The 14,941-nt window shown below is 40.3% G+C and overlaps 1 protein-coding gene across 1 annotated transcript in view; it reads right to left on the reverse strand.

Annotated features, from left to right (window-relative positions):
• The window catches only part of TPK1 (thiamin pyrophosphokinase 1), a 395,099-nt gene that overhangs the window by 180,417 nt on the left and 199,741 nt on the right, over window positions 1-14,941 (reverse strand). Inside the window, exon 6 of the mRNA XM_068973117.1 lies at window positions 7,542-7,637. Within this exon, the coding sequence (XP_068829218.1) occupies window positions 7,542-7,637 (96 nt within the window). The remainder of the gene's footprint in view (window positions 1-7,541; window positions 7,638-14,941) is intronic.

The raw sequence follows: 14,941 nt of genomic DNA on the forward strand, positions 1-14,941 counted from the left end.
TTACACTGAAATGAAGTTCCTCTGGCCTTCCAGTTAGTGGTTAGAAATAGGACTTTGAAGTTCAGGATTAGAGACATAAGTTAGAGCGTTAATGGCACAGAATGATAACTGAGGCCCAGGGAGACAAGATAGAAGAAAAAGGCAGGTGTGACAGCAGATCAATATAAGAAGAGCGGGGAGAAAACGCAGGTGGTGAGGAAGACCACGGGACTATGATGGGTCAGGAGGGAACACTGGAACAAACAGGGCTACCCCGTCGAGAGTCAAGCCTGATAAAATCACATCGTTGAGTCTTAACGTACGCCGGTCTCTTGGGAAAACTGCAATGGTTGAGAGGATCTGGGTTGTCACGTAGTTTAAAAACACCAATTTCTAGCTAAGATTTTCAAGCAGGCATGGTTTTCATGTCCAGTGACTGCCTAAACGGGCAGCAGACATGACTTGAAACTTTCTGAGGAAACACTTTAAAGTTGAAAGAGTCCACAGAAAGTTATTTTGATTGAAGTTCATGCCTTCCTGTTCTATTTTACTATGAGGCGTGGCATAGGAAGATAACACCATTCTCCGGTTATAGCATCTTGAAGACACTGAAATATGCTTTGAATAAACATTTTACTTCGAAATAATTTGAGATTTGGGAAAAAGTCGTGAAGATAGTTCAGGTAGCAATACCAATCACCAGTTCCCACTGATGTTAACTCACTGACCAGACACATATTAAAATATCTTTTGCAACTTGAGGTATTTCAACATACACTCACATAACAAATCACTGGCCACAGGTGTTAGTTTCTGCAAAAGTCTCCTGGTCAATGATGTGCTAACACCTTATACAAACACGCCACATCTGTCACAACTAAAACTGACACTGGGGCACCACTATTAACGATACTCTGGACTTTATTCACATTTCACCCCACTGCATTTAGCTTTCATGTCTCTCTTATCTACTCTGCTCTGAATTATCAATGATGATGTTTACTATGATACTTTAAGGTGGCATTGACTAGGTTTCTCTAATGTAAACACAGTATTCACTCCTCTCTAGAAGACATTTACACACACAACAGATTTATTGTTTGGCTTCAGATAAGACTGAAATCTTGACACAGATAATCAGCTCATCAGAGCGGACTTTACTGAAGACATCACAGTACCTAGAAAACACTTCTCAGAGGACTATCTTACAACTATCTTCCTGTACATGTCTTATCATACTGGAAACGTAATTAGTCCAATCAGATAGAAAGAGTCAGTAGCTCAGTTGAGTCCAATTCTTTGAGACCCCATGAACTGTAGGCCACCAGTCTCCTCGGTTCAGCTCAGTTACTCAGTCGTGTACGACTCTTTGAGACCCCATGGACTGCAGCATGCCAGCCCTCCCTGTCCATCACCAACTCCCGGAGCTTGCTCAAACTCATGTCCATCGAGTCGGTGATGTCATCCAACCATCTCATCCTCTGTGGTCACCTTCTCTTCCTGCCTTCAATCTTTCCCAGCATCAGGGTCTTTTCAAATGAGTCAGTTCTTTGCATCAGGTGGCCAAAGTACTAGAGTTTCAGCTTCAACATCAGTCCTTCCAATGAATATTCAGGACTGATTTCCTTTAGGATGGACTGGTTGGATCTCCTTGCAGTCCAGGGGACTCTCAAGAGTCTTCTCCAACACCACAGTTCAAAAGCATCAATTCTACGGCGCTCAGCTTTCTTTATGGCCCAACTCTCACATCCATACATGACTACTGGAAAAACCATAGCTTTGACTAGATAGACTTTTGTCGGCAAAATAATGTCTCTGCTTTTTAATAAGCTATCTAGGTTGGTCATAGCTTTTCTTCCAAGGAGCAAGCATCTTTTAATTTCATGGCTGCAGTCACCATCTGCAGTGATTCTGGCACTCCCCAAAATATAGTCTGTCCCTGTTTCCATTGTTTCGCCATCTATTTGCCATGAAGTGACGGGGGAAAATGGACCAGTCTCCTATGTCTATGAAATTCTCCAGGTTGCCATTCCATTCTTCAGGGTATCTTCCCAACCTGGGTGGGAACCTGGTCTCCTGCATTGCAGGCAGATTCTTTACCATTTGAGCCATTCAGATATAATGAGTTAGCCAATCAGATATAGTCCGTCTTAAATTTGATAAGTAGCAACAGTTATTTCGTATGAACATTAAAAAAAATTAGTCCATTACAAAATAATCACGTCCAATACTAACATTTAGTGGATAAAAATAGTTTAAAACTCTCCAAGATCAGCAGGTGTGATTCAGGCACCTTTCAAATGACTAGTTCTTTCCTGGATCCCTTTAAAAATAGACTATCTATCTCTCCACAGCCCTCTTGGTCTCTGAAAAGTAAGCTCCGTTGGCCTTCGAAGCCACACATCCTGGGGGCTCATCTTCCAGACACAGGACCCCCATGATGGGGAGCCTGATGCCGGGCTCACAACCCTGGCTCCCTGGGGAAAACCTCCGCTAACTGTAATTAATCTCCTGTTTACAGGTCGCCCACCCTGGGGGTACGAGTTCTGACTATACCAGACTCTGCCCTTCCTACCTGTTTTGTTATGTTTTCTTTCTACAGATCTTTTCTGGTAGGCTTCAGGGCTTTTCACCGATAGTTGCTCTGTAGAGAGTTGTAATTTTGATGTGGCCCAGAGAGGAGGCAAGCTCAGGGTCTTTCTACTCTGTCCTCTTTGGTTAACGCTTATCTCCACAGTTTTTATGGATATTTAAGTTAGTCACTAATACTAGTCTCTGTGTATAGAAAATTTAGGCATTTGCTCTTATTTATGTAATACTTAGGGCTTCCCTGGTGGCTCAAATGGTAAAGCGTCTTCTTGCAATGCAGGAGACCCGGGTTCAATCCCTGGGTCGAGAAGATCCCCTGGGGAAGGAAATAGCAACACACTCCAGTACTCTTGCCCGGAAAATTTAATGGACAGCGGAGCCTGGTAGGCTATAGTTCATGGGGTCGCAAAAAGTAGGACACGACTCAACGACTTCACTTTCACTATGTAATACTTGATTTATTCAGCATCCTGTGTCATTTAATTTAAAAAACTGTTTATAAAAATAACATAGTATAAAGGGTTAAAAGGCATCGAGGTTTTAACAAATAAAACTGGTATGAGTTGAAATCTATACAGTTTGAAATTAACATCAACTTTTCTGCCTAAATTGTGTCCAATACAAAGTCTCTTTAAAATAACAGAAACTAAAGTAACTGATTCTATTGCCATGTAATTCTAGGAAATATCCCAAGCTACATTTTGGGAGAACTATTATTCTTAGGGCCTTATCATTTAGATATCTTCCTGCTTCACCCTAAACAATGTATGTCTTACATTTTTTGAAAGTTGGAGCAATAGCTTTTAATGTTTTCCCTTGTATTCCAGAGTTTCGATCTCAAATGTGTATCACAGCATCAAAAAGTATATTTGCTCTTTGAAGATTCAGGCATATCAGATGGCATCCTGATAATGTATTATTCATAACTCAGTCACAGATAAACAATATGGCAACATAAAAGCAAAGCATTAAAAAGCCACATGTATCACAGAAGCCTTTCACAAAGGAATAAAAGTTCAGGAGGGGCAGGTTTTATATAGGTAAATAAATAATAAATAAGGCAATGTAGGGAAATTTTTTTTAATAATTAACCTCATGTTCTAGATAGTAAACCCCTTAAGGATAAGGACAGATCCTAATCCAAATTCTACAAAGTTTTAATATGTTACATAGTATGGCTCCTCAGCATATTAAATACTACTTTAGTAAATACTACTTTAGTTCATTTATATTATAGTTGATATTTTAACATATATGCTAAGGAGATCTCACCAAATATAGACATTTGGATTACACATTCATATTTACAATTTAATAAGTGGAAAACCAGAAAAGTCTGATAATTTTCTAACATTCATTAAGTGGGGAAGAATAAAGGAGTTTCTGCTATAGTTCACATATATTTTAGGAAGAAATCTGTAGACGTCCTCATGGTGATCTCACTTGAGGTTAGGAGAATGTGTGGAGGGAAACCTTTCATGATTTTCCTTTCTAATGTTTCTACTCTTGCTTTTCTCCTACTATTACACTGAATCAAAGACCATGTTGTCACTCCCAGGCAAAACATACTCAGACGGAAGCCCACAGAGAGTCCTCAGATTTAACACAGACATCTTTTTCAGTTTGAACAACAGCTACTTTGTATGGTTTTCACTGTGAGTTATGCGTTCGGTTGACCTAACCATGCTTCTAACAACAAAGTCATCACACCGTTCTCTGTCTTAAAATTCTTCAAAACCTACCCTGTTGCCTCACTGGAGTGCTAGTCATCTTTTCTGCATACTGCCGTACTTGGCCACTACCTTCTCCCCTCTGCCGTCTAACTCCTGTTTCTTTCTTATGTCTCAGGCTTCCCTAAAAAGCCTCTCCCCTAGACACATCATCTCCTGCTGTCCTGAGCTCCCCGAGCATCACATATGCAAAGTGCTGCCACTTGGTCATGAACAAAACAGACCTGATCTCAGCTTCATGGGCTACACAGTCAAGCTGGGAAGAAAGGCCTTAGTGAACAGAAATAATTAACAAAAGTGTTCAGGGTATCTTAACAGAGAAAAGACGGAAGCATGGCAATGTAGAGCAGCGGAGTGTAACCCAGAGCAATGGTGGGGGAACGTCCTTCAGGGACTTCCCTGGTGGTCCAGTGGCTAAGACTCTGCGCTCCCAAAGCAATGGGCCCAGGTTCCATCCCTGATCAGGGGACTAGATCCCACGTGCCTCAGCTGAGAGCTCACATGTCACGATGAAAACCCCACAAGTCACAATGAAAGATTCCACACCACAACTAAGACCCGGGGCAGCCAAATAAATCAATGAATATTTTTGAAAAGTCCTCTGTGACGACGTCAGGACTCCATCATGGCTTTGGCAAGAAAATGAAAATGTATTCAAGACATTCTAGTGGGAGGGAGCAACATATACAGAAACACCTTAAGGCAAAGGAGAAGGGGGAATCTAGAATCTTTTAGGAATAAGGAGAAAGAGGGGCTCAAGATGAGGAAGGGGAATGCCCTGGACCCAAAGCATGCTTGCCACGGAGGTGCCCTGTTCCCATCCTCCCCACAAAGACCTCACTACTGAGCTGTAAGGAAGTCAGCTGGCTCTCCTCGCCCAGCAGCAATTCCTTTGTGACACACCACTGCCTGCCTCTAGGGCCACACGTTTCCCTGGCAGCCTCCAACCTAAGTACAGGGGAGCAGGAGGGTGTGGTCCTTTCTGCCCAATGCAGGAGTCCTCGGAAAAGTCCTCTTGCTCTGGGTCTCCAGTGGCTCGGCCAACATTTTGCTCAGTTTGTTTCACTGATCAGAACACCTGATTACTCTACTCTCTCCTCCCAGCCTGAGGCTCTCTCTAGATTTTGGTTGTTGAGTTTGAGACACAATGGTTTATTCTGTGATTCAGTGACTGAATACTGTTTATAGATCCTATCAATTAGACACAATAAATGACATGCACATCACTGCCTTCCCAGCTTCCAGTGGCAGCACTGCTGCTGCTGCTGCTAAGTCGCTTCAGTCGTGTCCGACTCTGTGCGACCCCATAGACGGCAGCCTACCAGGCTCCCCCATCCTTGGGATTCTCCAGGCAAGAACAATGGAGTGGGTTGCCATTTCCTTCTCCAATGCATGAAAGTGAAAAGTGAAAGTGAAGTCGCTCAGTCGTGTCTGACTCTTCGTGACCCCATGGACGGCAGCCCACCAGGCTCCTCTGTCCATGGGATTTTCCAGGCAAGAGTGCTGGAGTGGGGTGCCATCGCCTTCTCCAGTGGGAGCACTAGGAAAACAGAAACTATTGTGAAGATTTGGAACTTTCTTCTAAGAAATTCCACATCAGCTATGTCTGGATGAAGCCGATAACTCTCAGTAGGCTGTTCCCCCTTTTCCGTAAACAAACAGATAATTACAGCAATTGACTGCTGAAAGTGGCACATTTAGTACAGCCCAAGCCACCACAGATATGAGAAAGGTTCACTCAATTACTTGTGGTAAGTTTGTAGAGTGAGCTACTCGTCAACTAACGATGGTTACAAAAGGCTTTCCCCTTCAAAGGGAGGAAAGGATCGACTCCGTCAGCTTCGTAAATATACCTTAGAGTAAATCTCCCAGAACTTCTGCGAAGGAGCAAGTTTTTATTAGGGGTGCCTCTCCACCACCTAGGCTGTTCCACCACTGTGTACCAGCTGTAGAGTGAGACTGTACGCGACTCGGCGGTTGACCCCACTCCCTACTCCGGTCCCAGACAATCAGGTAACTTTTATTATCCTGCGCTGAAACCATGTCTAAGTTCATGGAGAGATTTCAGGACCGAGGTCTAATGACGGTGGCAAGTGACACCCCTACCCCTCAATCCCTCTGATGTGAAGGCGTAAAGAACCTGCTACAAGCAGCCACTGCAGACAGTCGGGGAGACCAGACTGAAGGCAAAGGCTACCTGGAGCCAAGACATGCAGCAAGCAGACATGAGATCTGCCCGCGCTGGGTCTGAATTGGTCCTTTCCCACGATTATTGAGGAAACCTTGAAATACTATCCTGTTGTACTTTTTGAAAACCATCCCAATGTACAGAGGTGTCCTTGAATTCTTCCTTTAAAATGACATGCTGGTGGCTTCTCTGGAAGTCCAGTGATTAAGACTTTGTGCATCCACTGCAAAGGGCATGAGTCTGATCCCTAGTCCAGGAACTAATATCCCACATGCCACACACACACACAAAAAAACTGTTTTAATAAAACAACGCCTTGGATCATGCATCTCAGTTTATCTCCCTGTCCTTCCCAGGAAAATAAGTCAATTGTCTTTCAAAGCTTCAGGTTTAATTTTGTGGATCATCACTGGATAAAGGCTATAAAAAGTTTACATATTATTTCAACAAGTGTCAAAAATACTGTAAAATATTAAAAATTACAAATGTGTACATTAGCTAAACAATGTGATTATATGATTATACACTTGGATGCTAGGTGAAAATCACTACTGAATACCTTAAAGAGTCCATGCATGCAAAGTAACAGACGCTTCTCTCATTTTTAAAAAAGGTAAATATTATTTTATTTGTTTAAATAAGAATTTGCAAGGATGGCCAAATCCAGGCCATATTTGTTGGTCTTGCCTACATACTATATAAACAAACACATACACACACAGCTGTGCACGGTAAAAAACAACTTCGGATGGAGAGCAGCTACTTCCTTTAGGCTGAGAATGAGCTGTCAGTTTTGATTGCTATATACAAGGTCCACTTTACACATTTAGGGACCTACCACTCACTGGAAGGTTCCAAAATCTGTGACCTCTGATTCAAGTATACATGTTAATGTTTTGGCAACTAAGTACACATTTATTCATCTACTGAAGAAACCTGACAAGGGAATCCAGATAATCAGCACAAAAGCAAATAATGATTTCAGGTGAGTAAAAATAGGATTTTTCACATCCTTGGTTTAAGATTCATAAACACCAAACAGGCATCGATCTTACCTGTAGGTCTTTCTCTTCTATCTTCCTCTGGAGCACTTCAAGGCACTTGGTAAAGTCAGTATGGTCTTGATCAGGAGTTGAAATAATTTCACAGCCCTGTGTTAAATGAGATAAAAGGCAGAAGTTAATAATGATGTCGACTGAGGAACAAGATCAAGAGCTATAAAAGAGAAAGCATCACACATATCCTATGGTGCCTGCCTGTGTTATACCTTGATCATTAAAATCATTATCATTATCTTTCTTATTTCACATAACAGGACCTCTCAGCAATGATGTTAGACTACTAAAATGGTGATCTGATTATGACAATCATTCTACCCAAAAAAAGTACAGCTAATACCACATTAATGGTCTTTAAAACTCACTGCTGTGATAACATTCAAGATTAACATAAGGACATCTGTATGAGTATTATAAAATGCACTCACAGTGAAATGACTTGAAACTAAAATGAAACTACTTCTAATAAACGTTGAGTTTCTTTGAGCAGACTTTCTAAGTTTACTTACATGAATAGAAAAACTAATACCAGCTAAAGATGAACTGATGAACTACATTTTAAGTAAAATCAAGTTAGCTGTCTTATAAAATTCCTTTACAATACTTTTTTTCCCCACGTAAAAAGAAGCAGGAAGAGAGATGCCTGTGTAAATACACCTCTTGGATTATCTTTTGGAGATAATGAAGTGAATTTATAAGTTCTTTGCCTCCTCTACAACAGATATTTTACCTAGTGAAAAACACTGAAATATATTTATAACTATAACGCCACAAAAGTGTCAGCTTGCTGGCACTAGTGAACTGAGATGGTTCGAGAAACAGTATTTTTGAAATCACACCGTCTCCTCCAATGTCTTACAGAAGCAAAGATATGTAAAACCAGAGCACAATGAGACTTTGGACTTCTTAATTCAGGAATGAAACAATGTGAGGTCTCTGACAAACAGCTGAGTAAGGGAAAGTTAAATATAATCTAGTATATAAAGTTGCCATTCAAAGAGTTCTCAAGGATACAAAACACCCATACTGGCTCTTAAATTATTCCAAAAACCATTCTCAGTAGATTTAAAGGTTCTTCTTTAACTTCAAGGTCTCCTGAAAGGTGTCGGGCTCAAGCTGTGCTTCATTCATTTATGACTGTCCTACAATGTAGTGACCAGTGAAAAAATTAATTTCTCATCATTCAAAAATATATTATGTCCTAAAAGATGCATATGTCATTTTTACAAGATCATCGATAAATACTTTCCTGACCCTAAAAGGACATTGAAATTTACTATAATGGCCAAGCAAGAATATGAAGTTGCCTTCTCTCAGGCTAACACCCCTAAAAAAAAAAAAAAAAAGACAAGAATATGCCAGAGCATACAGGAATATTATCAGAGAAGAGGATATTAGATTGTCAACAAACCAAAAATCACTATATTGAAACTTTCTGGAGAGCAGGCCTTATACTTTTATTACTGTTTCCAGTGCCTGGCACCAGTGTGCTATATAGTTAAGTGTTCAATAAATAAAATTCTTGAGGAATGAAAAGGTCTGTTGGCAAATGTGGTAGGAGAGTGTGGTATCTTATTTTACTGCCAAATATGACAATGATTAATTATCTTCCTTTTTTAAGCACTGACCAGAGAAATAATCACTCCAACAAAGGGAAACAAAATTAAAAAGGCAAACAGAAATAGCAATACAAGAGGTGACTAATAGATCATCATTTGCTTTCACTGTTATCACCCCAGAATCAGCACAGATCCACAAGAAACCTTATAGCTAAAGGGAATCCAAGACATCACCTATGTAGTCCCACTATATCTGTAGATTAAGACAATAAAAAGAAGTTTAACTTGACTAAAAAACTGGACAGCAAGGTAGTAATTATCAGCAGGTCACATTTAGAAACCCTGTTTCTTTACTCCCGTGACATGGGAACAAATTCCTAGACAACTGAAAGACCAAGGTTTTCACACATGCTTAGCTGCTCAGTCAGGCACACACTCTCTAAAACCCCCACGAGCTATGGCCCACAAGGCTCCTCTGTCCATGGGATTCTCCAGCCAAGAACACTGGAGTGAGTTGCCATTTCCTCCTCCAGGGGATCCTCCCAAACCAGGGATCGAATCTGCATCTCTTGCGTCTCCTGAATTGCAGGCAGATTCTTTTACCACTACCCCCCAGTTCTTACGATACCTCTAAAGAAGCCCAGGTCTTATGATACCTCTAAAGTTGGCTCCACAGAATATTAAGAAAAGAGCTACTTGAACTATAAGACCTAGGCTTCAGCAACTTAAGATGGACACATAGAGAAGCTTAGGAGACATGGAACACAACACATAGGTCTTTGGCCAACGAAAGACGTTTTCCCTGTTTTCTGGGTCTTATCATAACATATTAATATCCAGAAGAGGGAAAATATAAAAGTAAAGATGAAAAACTATCATGATCCCGCAGACAAGAAAATTGTAGAAATGTGCTCATATTTATTTGCAATTTTTGGCAATACAAAATAAGGTTCAATTCCCTGGAGTCATTAGAACTGGGCTTTATGAAGATATTCAAGATATCAGACTTGGCCAATTAAAGTATATAACATTCTAATAAACAGTTTCCAATGTTAGTTTCCATTAGATATGTGTATTTTACATTAAGATATACAGGAATTTTCCAAAATTTCCATAAAGTTCAACTACTACTATCTTTAATTTTTCTCAGTTGCCTTATTGCCTTAATATATATATAATATATATGATTTTAGGATATATATTTTTTAGAATACAAATTATTATTTTATAAGCCAGTAGGTAGCTCCAATCTCATATTATGCATTTTTCTTGGGTAATTTTTCTCACTCTACAAACAGAAATTTAAATAAGAATTCTAATAAATAGTTTGTTTTATGTCTGCCTGACAGACATAAAGGACACTTTTTTTCAAAATGGATTATTTTTTATACTACATTTTATTGATTCTGTTTTATACTAGAATTGGAAAGAAAAAGACTTGGATTGACATTACAAATTTCAGTGTGTCAAAATCAGAGCTATTCTGAATTTGTTCTAACCTAAAAAGGATCTTTAGAAAATGTAGAGCCACAATGCCCAGTCTAAAACGCTTTTCAATAAACTGAGATGTTTTTAGCCCTAACAATATATAACTTAATTCTATGAAAAATCAGAGAACCTCAAAAGTTATCTTAAAATAGGAATATTAAAATTGTGATCTATTGAAAATTATCTTTCTCATTGAAGTCAATGATAAAAAGTAAGATGTGATTACTCATTTGAGATATGAGTCACTTTATACATTATGATCTTGAATCTCGAAGATAACCTTATAAGGTAAAAGTAATCATCACATTTTAAGATATGTAAACTGAAGTATGTGCTTAGTCACTCGGTCAAGTCCCATTCTTTGCGACACCATGGACTGTAGCCTGCCAGGCTCCTCTGTCCACCGGGACTCTTCAGGCAAGAATACTGGAGTACAGAGTTTAAATAACTTGCCCAAGGTCATACAGCTGATAAGGAGAGAGTATGTGATCAAAGAAGCCCATACTCTTCACCTACCATGCTTTGTACTCAACCCTGTTTACAATAAACTTTGGGTATTTTGGAAGGTTTAAGCAGAAAAATTCCTTTATAATTTATGAAAATTGTAGTCACTCAGTTGTGCCCAACTCTTTGTAACCACATGGACTCTAGCCCGCCAGGCTCCTCTGTTCATGGGACTCTCCAGGCAAGAATACTGGAGTGAGTTGCCATTTCCTTCTCCAAGGGATCTTCCTGACCCAGGGATTGAACCTGGGTCTCCTGCATGGCAGATTCTTTACTGTGTGAGCCACCAGGGAAGCCCAATTTACATGACTCTTTATTTAATTAGTTTTCTCCAGTTTTTACCTGAAAAGTCTTTAACTGTCAGGCAGATATGAAACCTGCCTGACTGCACGCTGCTTCCTTTGTAGCCCAAGGCTTGGAGGACTCAGTGTATCCACAAACATCTGAAATGAGCAGTGAATGCTTAGTTATCCTTTTCCTTGCTTTTTTCTGCATTTCTAGCTCATTATATTGTCACTATGTTTATCATTTATGATATAATTCACTTTTTTGGCTATTAAACGTCTTTCTGATCAATATCTCTGTGTAGAAGTGTTTATCTCTGATTATTTTTCTTAGACTTGAATTCTAAAAATGAAACTACTGAAAAAATTGTAAGAACATTTTTTATGATCCTTGATAGATTGCTGGAGTGTTTTCTAGGAAGGCCGAAAATATGAATAATCCTACTGGTATATGAGGATTAAAAAGTTTCTTCTTTTAAAATGTAATACTAGGAAAGATAATTCATGATGAATTTCTTACCGTGAATTAATTTACTTGCTATACTTCCTTCTTAATTACAAACAAATCATTAAGGAAAAGACTTTCATTGGAGAGGAAGGGAAAAGAAAGATAATTCTGGAGTGTGAAGCAGGTTTGTCCTGGAAGTGGTTTGCCCAACTGAGGACTAAGGTGCTAAAGGACAATATGACAGAAAAGGACACTTTCAGGACGGGAAATAGGGGTCAATCAAGGGTAACTAGGAGGAGGTAAGAAGATGTCAAGATCACCTTTCAAGCTGGCTCTGAAAACATGAAATATATATCCCATCAAATTGGAATATTGTTAATTTTTTTAATAAAGCGACCAGATAATATGAGTTTTGTGGTGTCTTAAAATTCTAGCCCCCACACACTATTTTCCCTCATCCACTACTGAAGCAGTCTTTCTTTTTGTACGTCGTTTTTCAGTCCCTATTTGAAGAAGGCTGAGCACCGAAGAATTGATGCTTCTGAACTGTGGTGTTGGAGAAGACTCTTGAGGGTCCCTTGGACTACCAGGAGATCCAGCCAGTCCATTCTGAAGGAGATCAGCCCTGGGATTTCTTTGGAAGGAATGATGCTTTGGCCACCTCATACAAAGAGTTGACTCATTGGAAAAGACTCTGATGCTGGGAGGAATTGGGGGCAGGAGGAGAAGGGGACGACTGAGGATGAGATGGCTGGATAGCATCATGGACTCGATGGACATGAGTCTGAGTGAACTCCAGGAGATGGTGATGGACAGGGAGGCCTGGCGTGCTGTGATTCATGGGGTCGCAAAGAGTCAGACACGACTGAGCTACTGAACTGAACTGAACTGAACTGAAGTCGTGTCCAACTCTTTGCGACCCCATGAACTGCAGCACGCCAGGCTTCCCTGTCCTTCACTATCTCCCAGAGTTTGCTCAAACTCATGCCCACTGAGTCAGTGATGCCATCCTGTTAGGATACATTCAAAAATATTTTAGGGAGATACACTCAAGAGTCTTAAAAAAATTGAATATATTACATTTTTAATAATGAGGTTCCATAATCCTTTATTAAACTGAATTGACCAGAACTGTGTAATAAGAAATAGCCTGCCAGATTAAAAGAACAGCAGGCATAAAGCAAAATGACTTATACTCTGAATAATCAAAGATAGAGATCTAAAATTAGCCCAAACTTGTTCTCAAATTTGCTAAGAAGGGGAATAGTTACATAAAGCCAATTGGAATCTAAATCATCTATGTTCCTTGATACAGGTATGAAAATTGGCTTTTTACCCTGAAGAGATGTTATCACGAAAGTAACTATTTCCCACTTGCCTCTTTATTGTATAAGGCATACTATGGTAGATTGCTACTTCAGTTTTATTTACCAGACTTCCAAAAACATTTCTACTTTTCAAGGTAGAAATTATCAAGTGACAACTGATGAGAAACAATTCTTCAGCAAGAATGTCACATGATTAAACTCTTAAAAACTCTTAAGTAATAGATTGCCTAAAGTAATAGAGTGTTTTCTTACTGTTTTTCTAGATGGTATATAAAAGAAAAGAATAAATGTAATTTAACCTTGCAACAATTCTCCATTCAATCCCAAACACAGAGAGACATTCTAATCTGCTATAATCTTCACTGCCCTGGGTGTCGTAAAATAACCTTTCCTTTCAACATGGCATTGAACAAAAACTTTAAACATTTCAAACAAGAAAAGCACCACTTCTATTAACAGAAGTCAAACGTCATTTTAACACAGCACAGGGTCTCAAATGATGGCTTCTTTGCTAAAAGCAGAGTCAAGAGTTCCCAATGGAAGAGGGTGCCTGAAAGATTTAACACATCAGGCTCAAGAATGCTTTTTTATAGCCTGCTTGCAAGGCTGCCCTTTGGACTGGTCCTGGAGGACCTGAATGGTAAAGAGTTCCCCACACTGACAAACAAACAACTTTCCCCGACACTGGCTCACTGTGCCTAACTTATTTGTACAAACAACACGGTTTACGCCGAGAACCTGTTTTGTTATGGTTGTTGTTTGTTTGGCCCCCAGTAACATTTTGGGCATGAAGTCACCAATGAGCTTCCCTGGTGGCAACACATCACACTTCTTACAATCTGATTAAGGGCATCCTCTGTGACTACTGGGAAAGGACTCTTGACTAGCGACTCATTTTCTCCAGAATTTCTCCCCCAGTGCCTTTCCCCTTAGCTGATGCTGCTTCCCAGCCTCTCTGTAATAAATCACAGCTGTGAGTCTGACTATATACCAAGTCCCATGAGTCCTCTAGTCAATTATGGATTGCGGAGCCCGTCGTGAGAACCCTCAAGCCAAAGAGCTACAGATCCTTCCTCCCTTAGGAGGCTTGAATACGCTCCTACTTTATAATGTTCATACAAGCACACGGACCCAGAGATCTGGTCTCGTCTGGGTGCTGTTCCTTCACACCCACTACAAACAGGCCAAGGACGGAACTGCTCTCCACTGGCTCTCTTCCGAGTCTCCCCAAAAAGGCGAGGATGTGGGTGGGTAGGAGAGGGAGCACTGAAGGAATTGGGGGGGGGGTGTGTTCAATTACTCAGACCTCAGCAGACACAGAAAAGGGAAACTGAATACTCACAAAAGGAAGCTGCAAGATTTCCTCAACCTGTGAAACTGATTTTCACTTTACTTGGAGAACTCCTTCTTTTCATCCAGAGAGTTATGGTGTAATGGCCAGGAAAGTGCATGCATTCTGCGGTCAGAATGCCCGCTTAGATCCTAGTTAAACCATTTCTGACCTGGTAAAGTTGGGTGAATTGCTCAACCTCTCTGTGCTTCCATATTCAACTGTAAAATGTAGGTGACAGTTCCAACCTAATAGAATGTGATGTAAGGATTAGCAAAGTGTTAGTTCCTCAGTTCAACTCTTTGTGACCCCATGACTGCAGCCCACCAGGCTCCTCTGTCCATGGGATTCTCCAGGCAAGAATACCGAAGAGGGTAGCCATTCCCTTCTCCAGGGGATCTTCCCAACCCAGGGTCTCCTGCATTGCAGGCAGATTCTTTACCATCTGAGCCATCA

Source organism: Capricornis sumatraensis, chromosome 5, assembly GCF_032405125.1.
Source record: "Capricornis sumatraensis isolate serow.1 chromosome 5, serow.2, whole genome shotgun sequence".
NCBI lineage: Eukaryota > Metazoa > Chordata > Mammalia > Artiodactyla > Bovidae > Capricornis > Capricornis sumatraensis.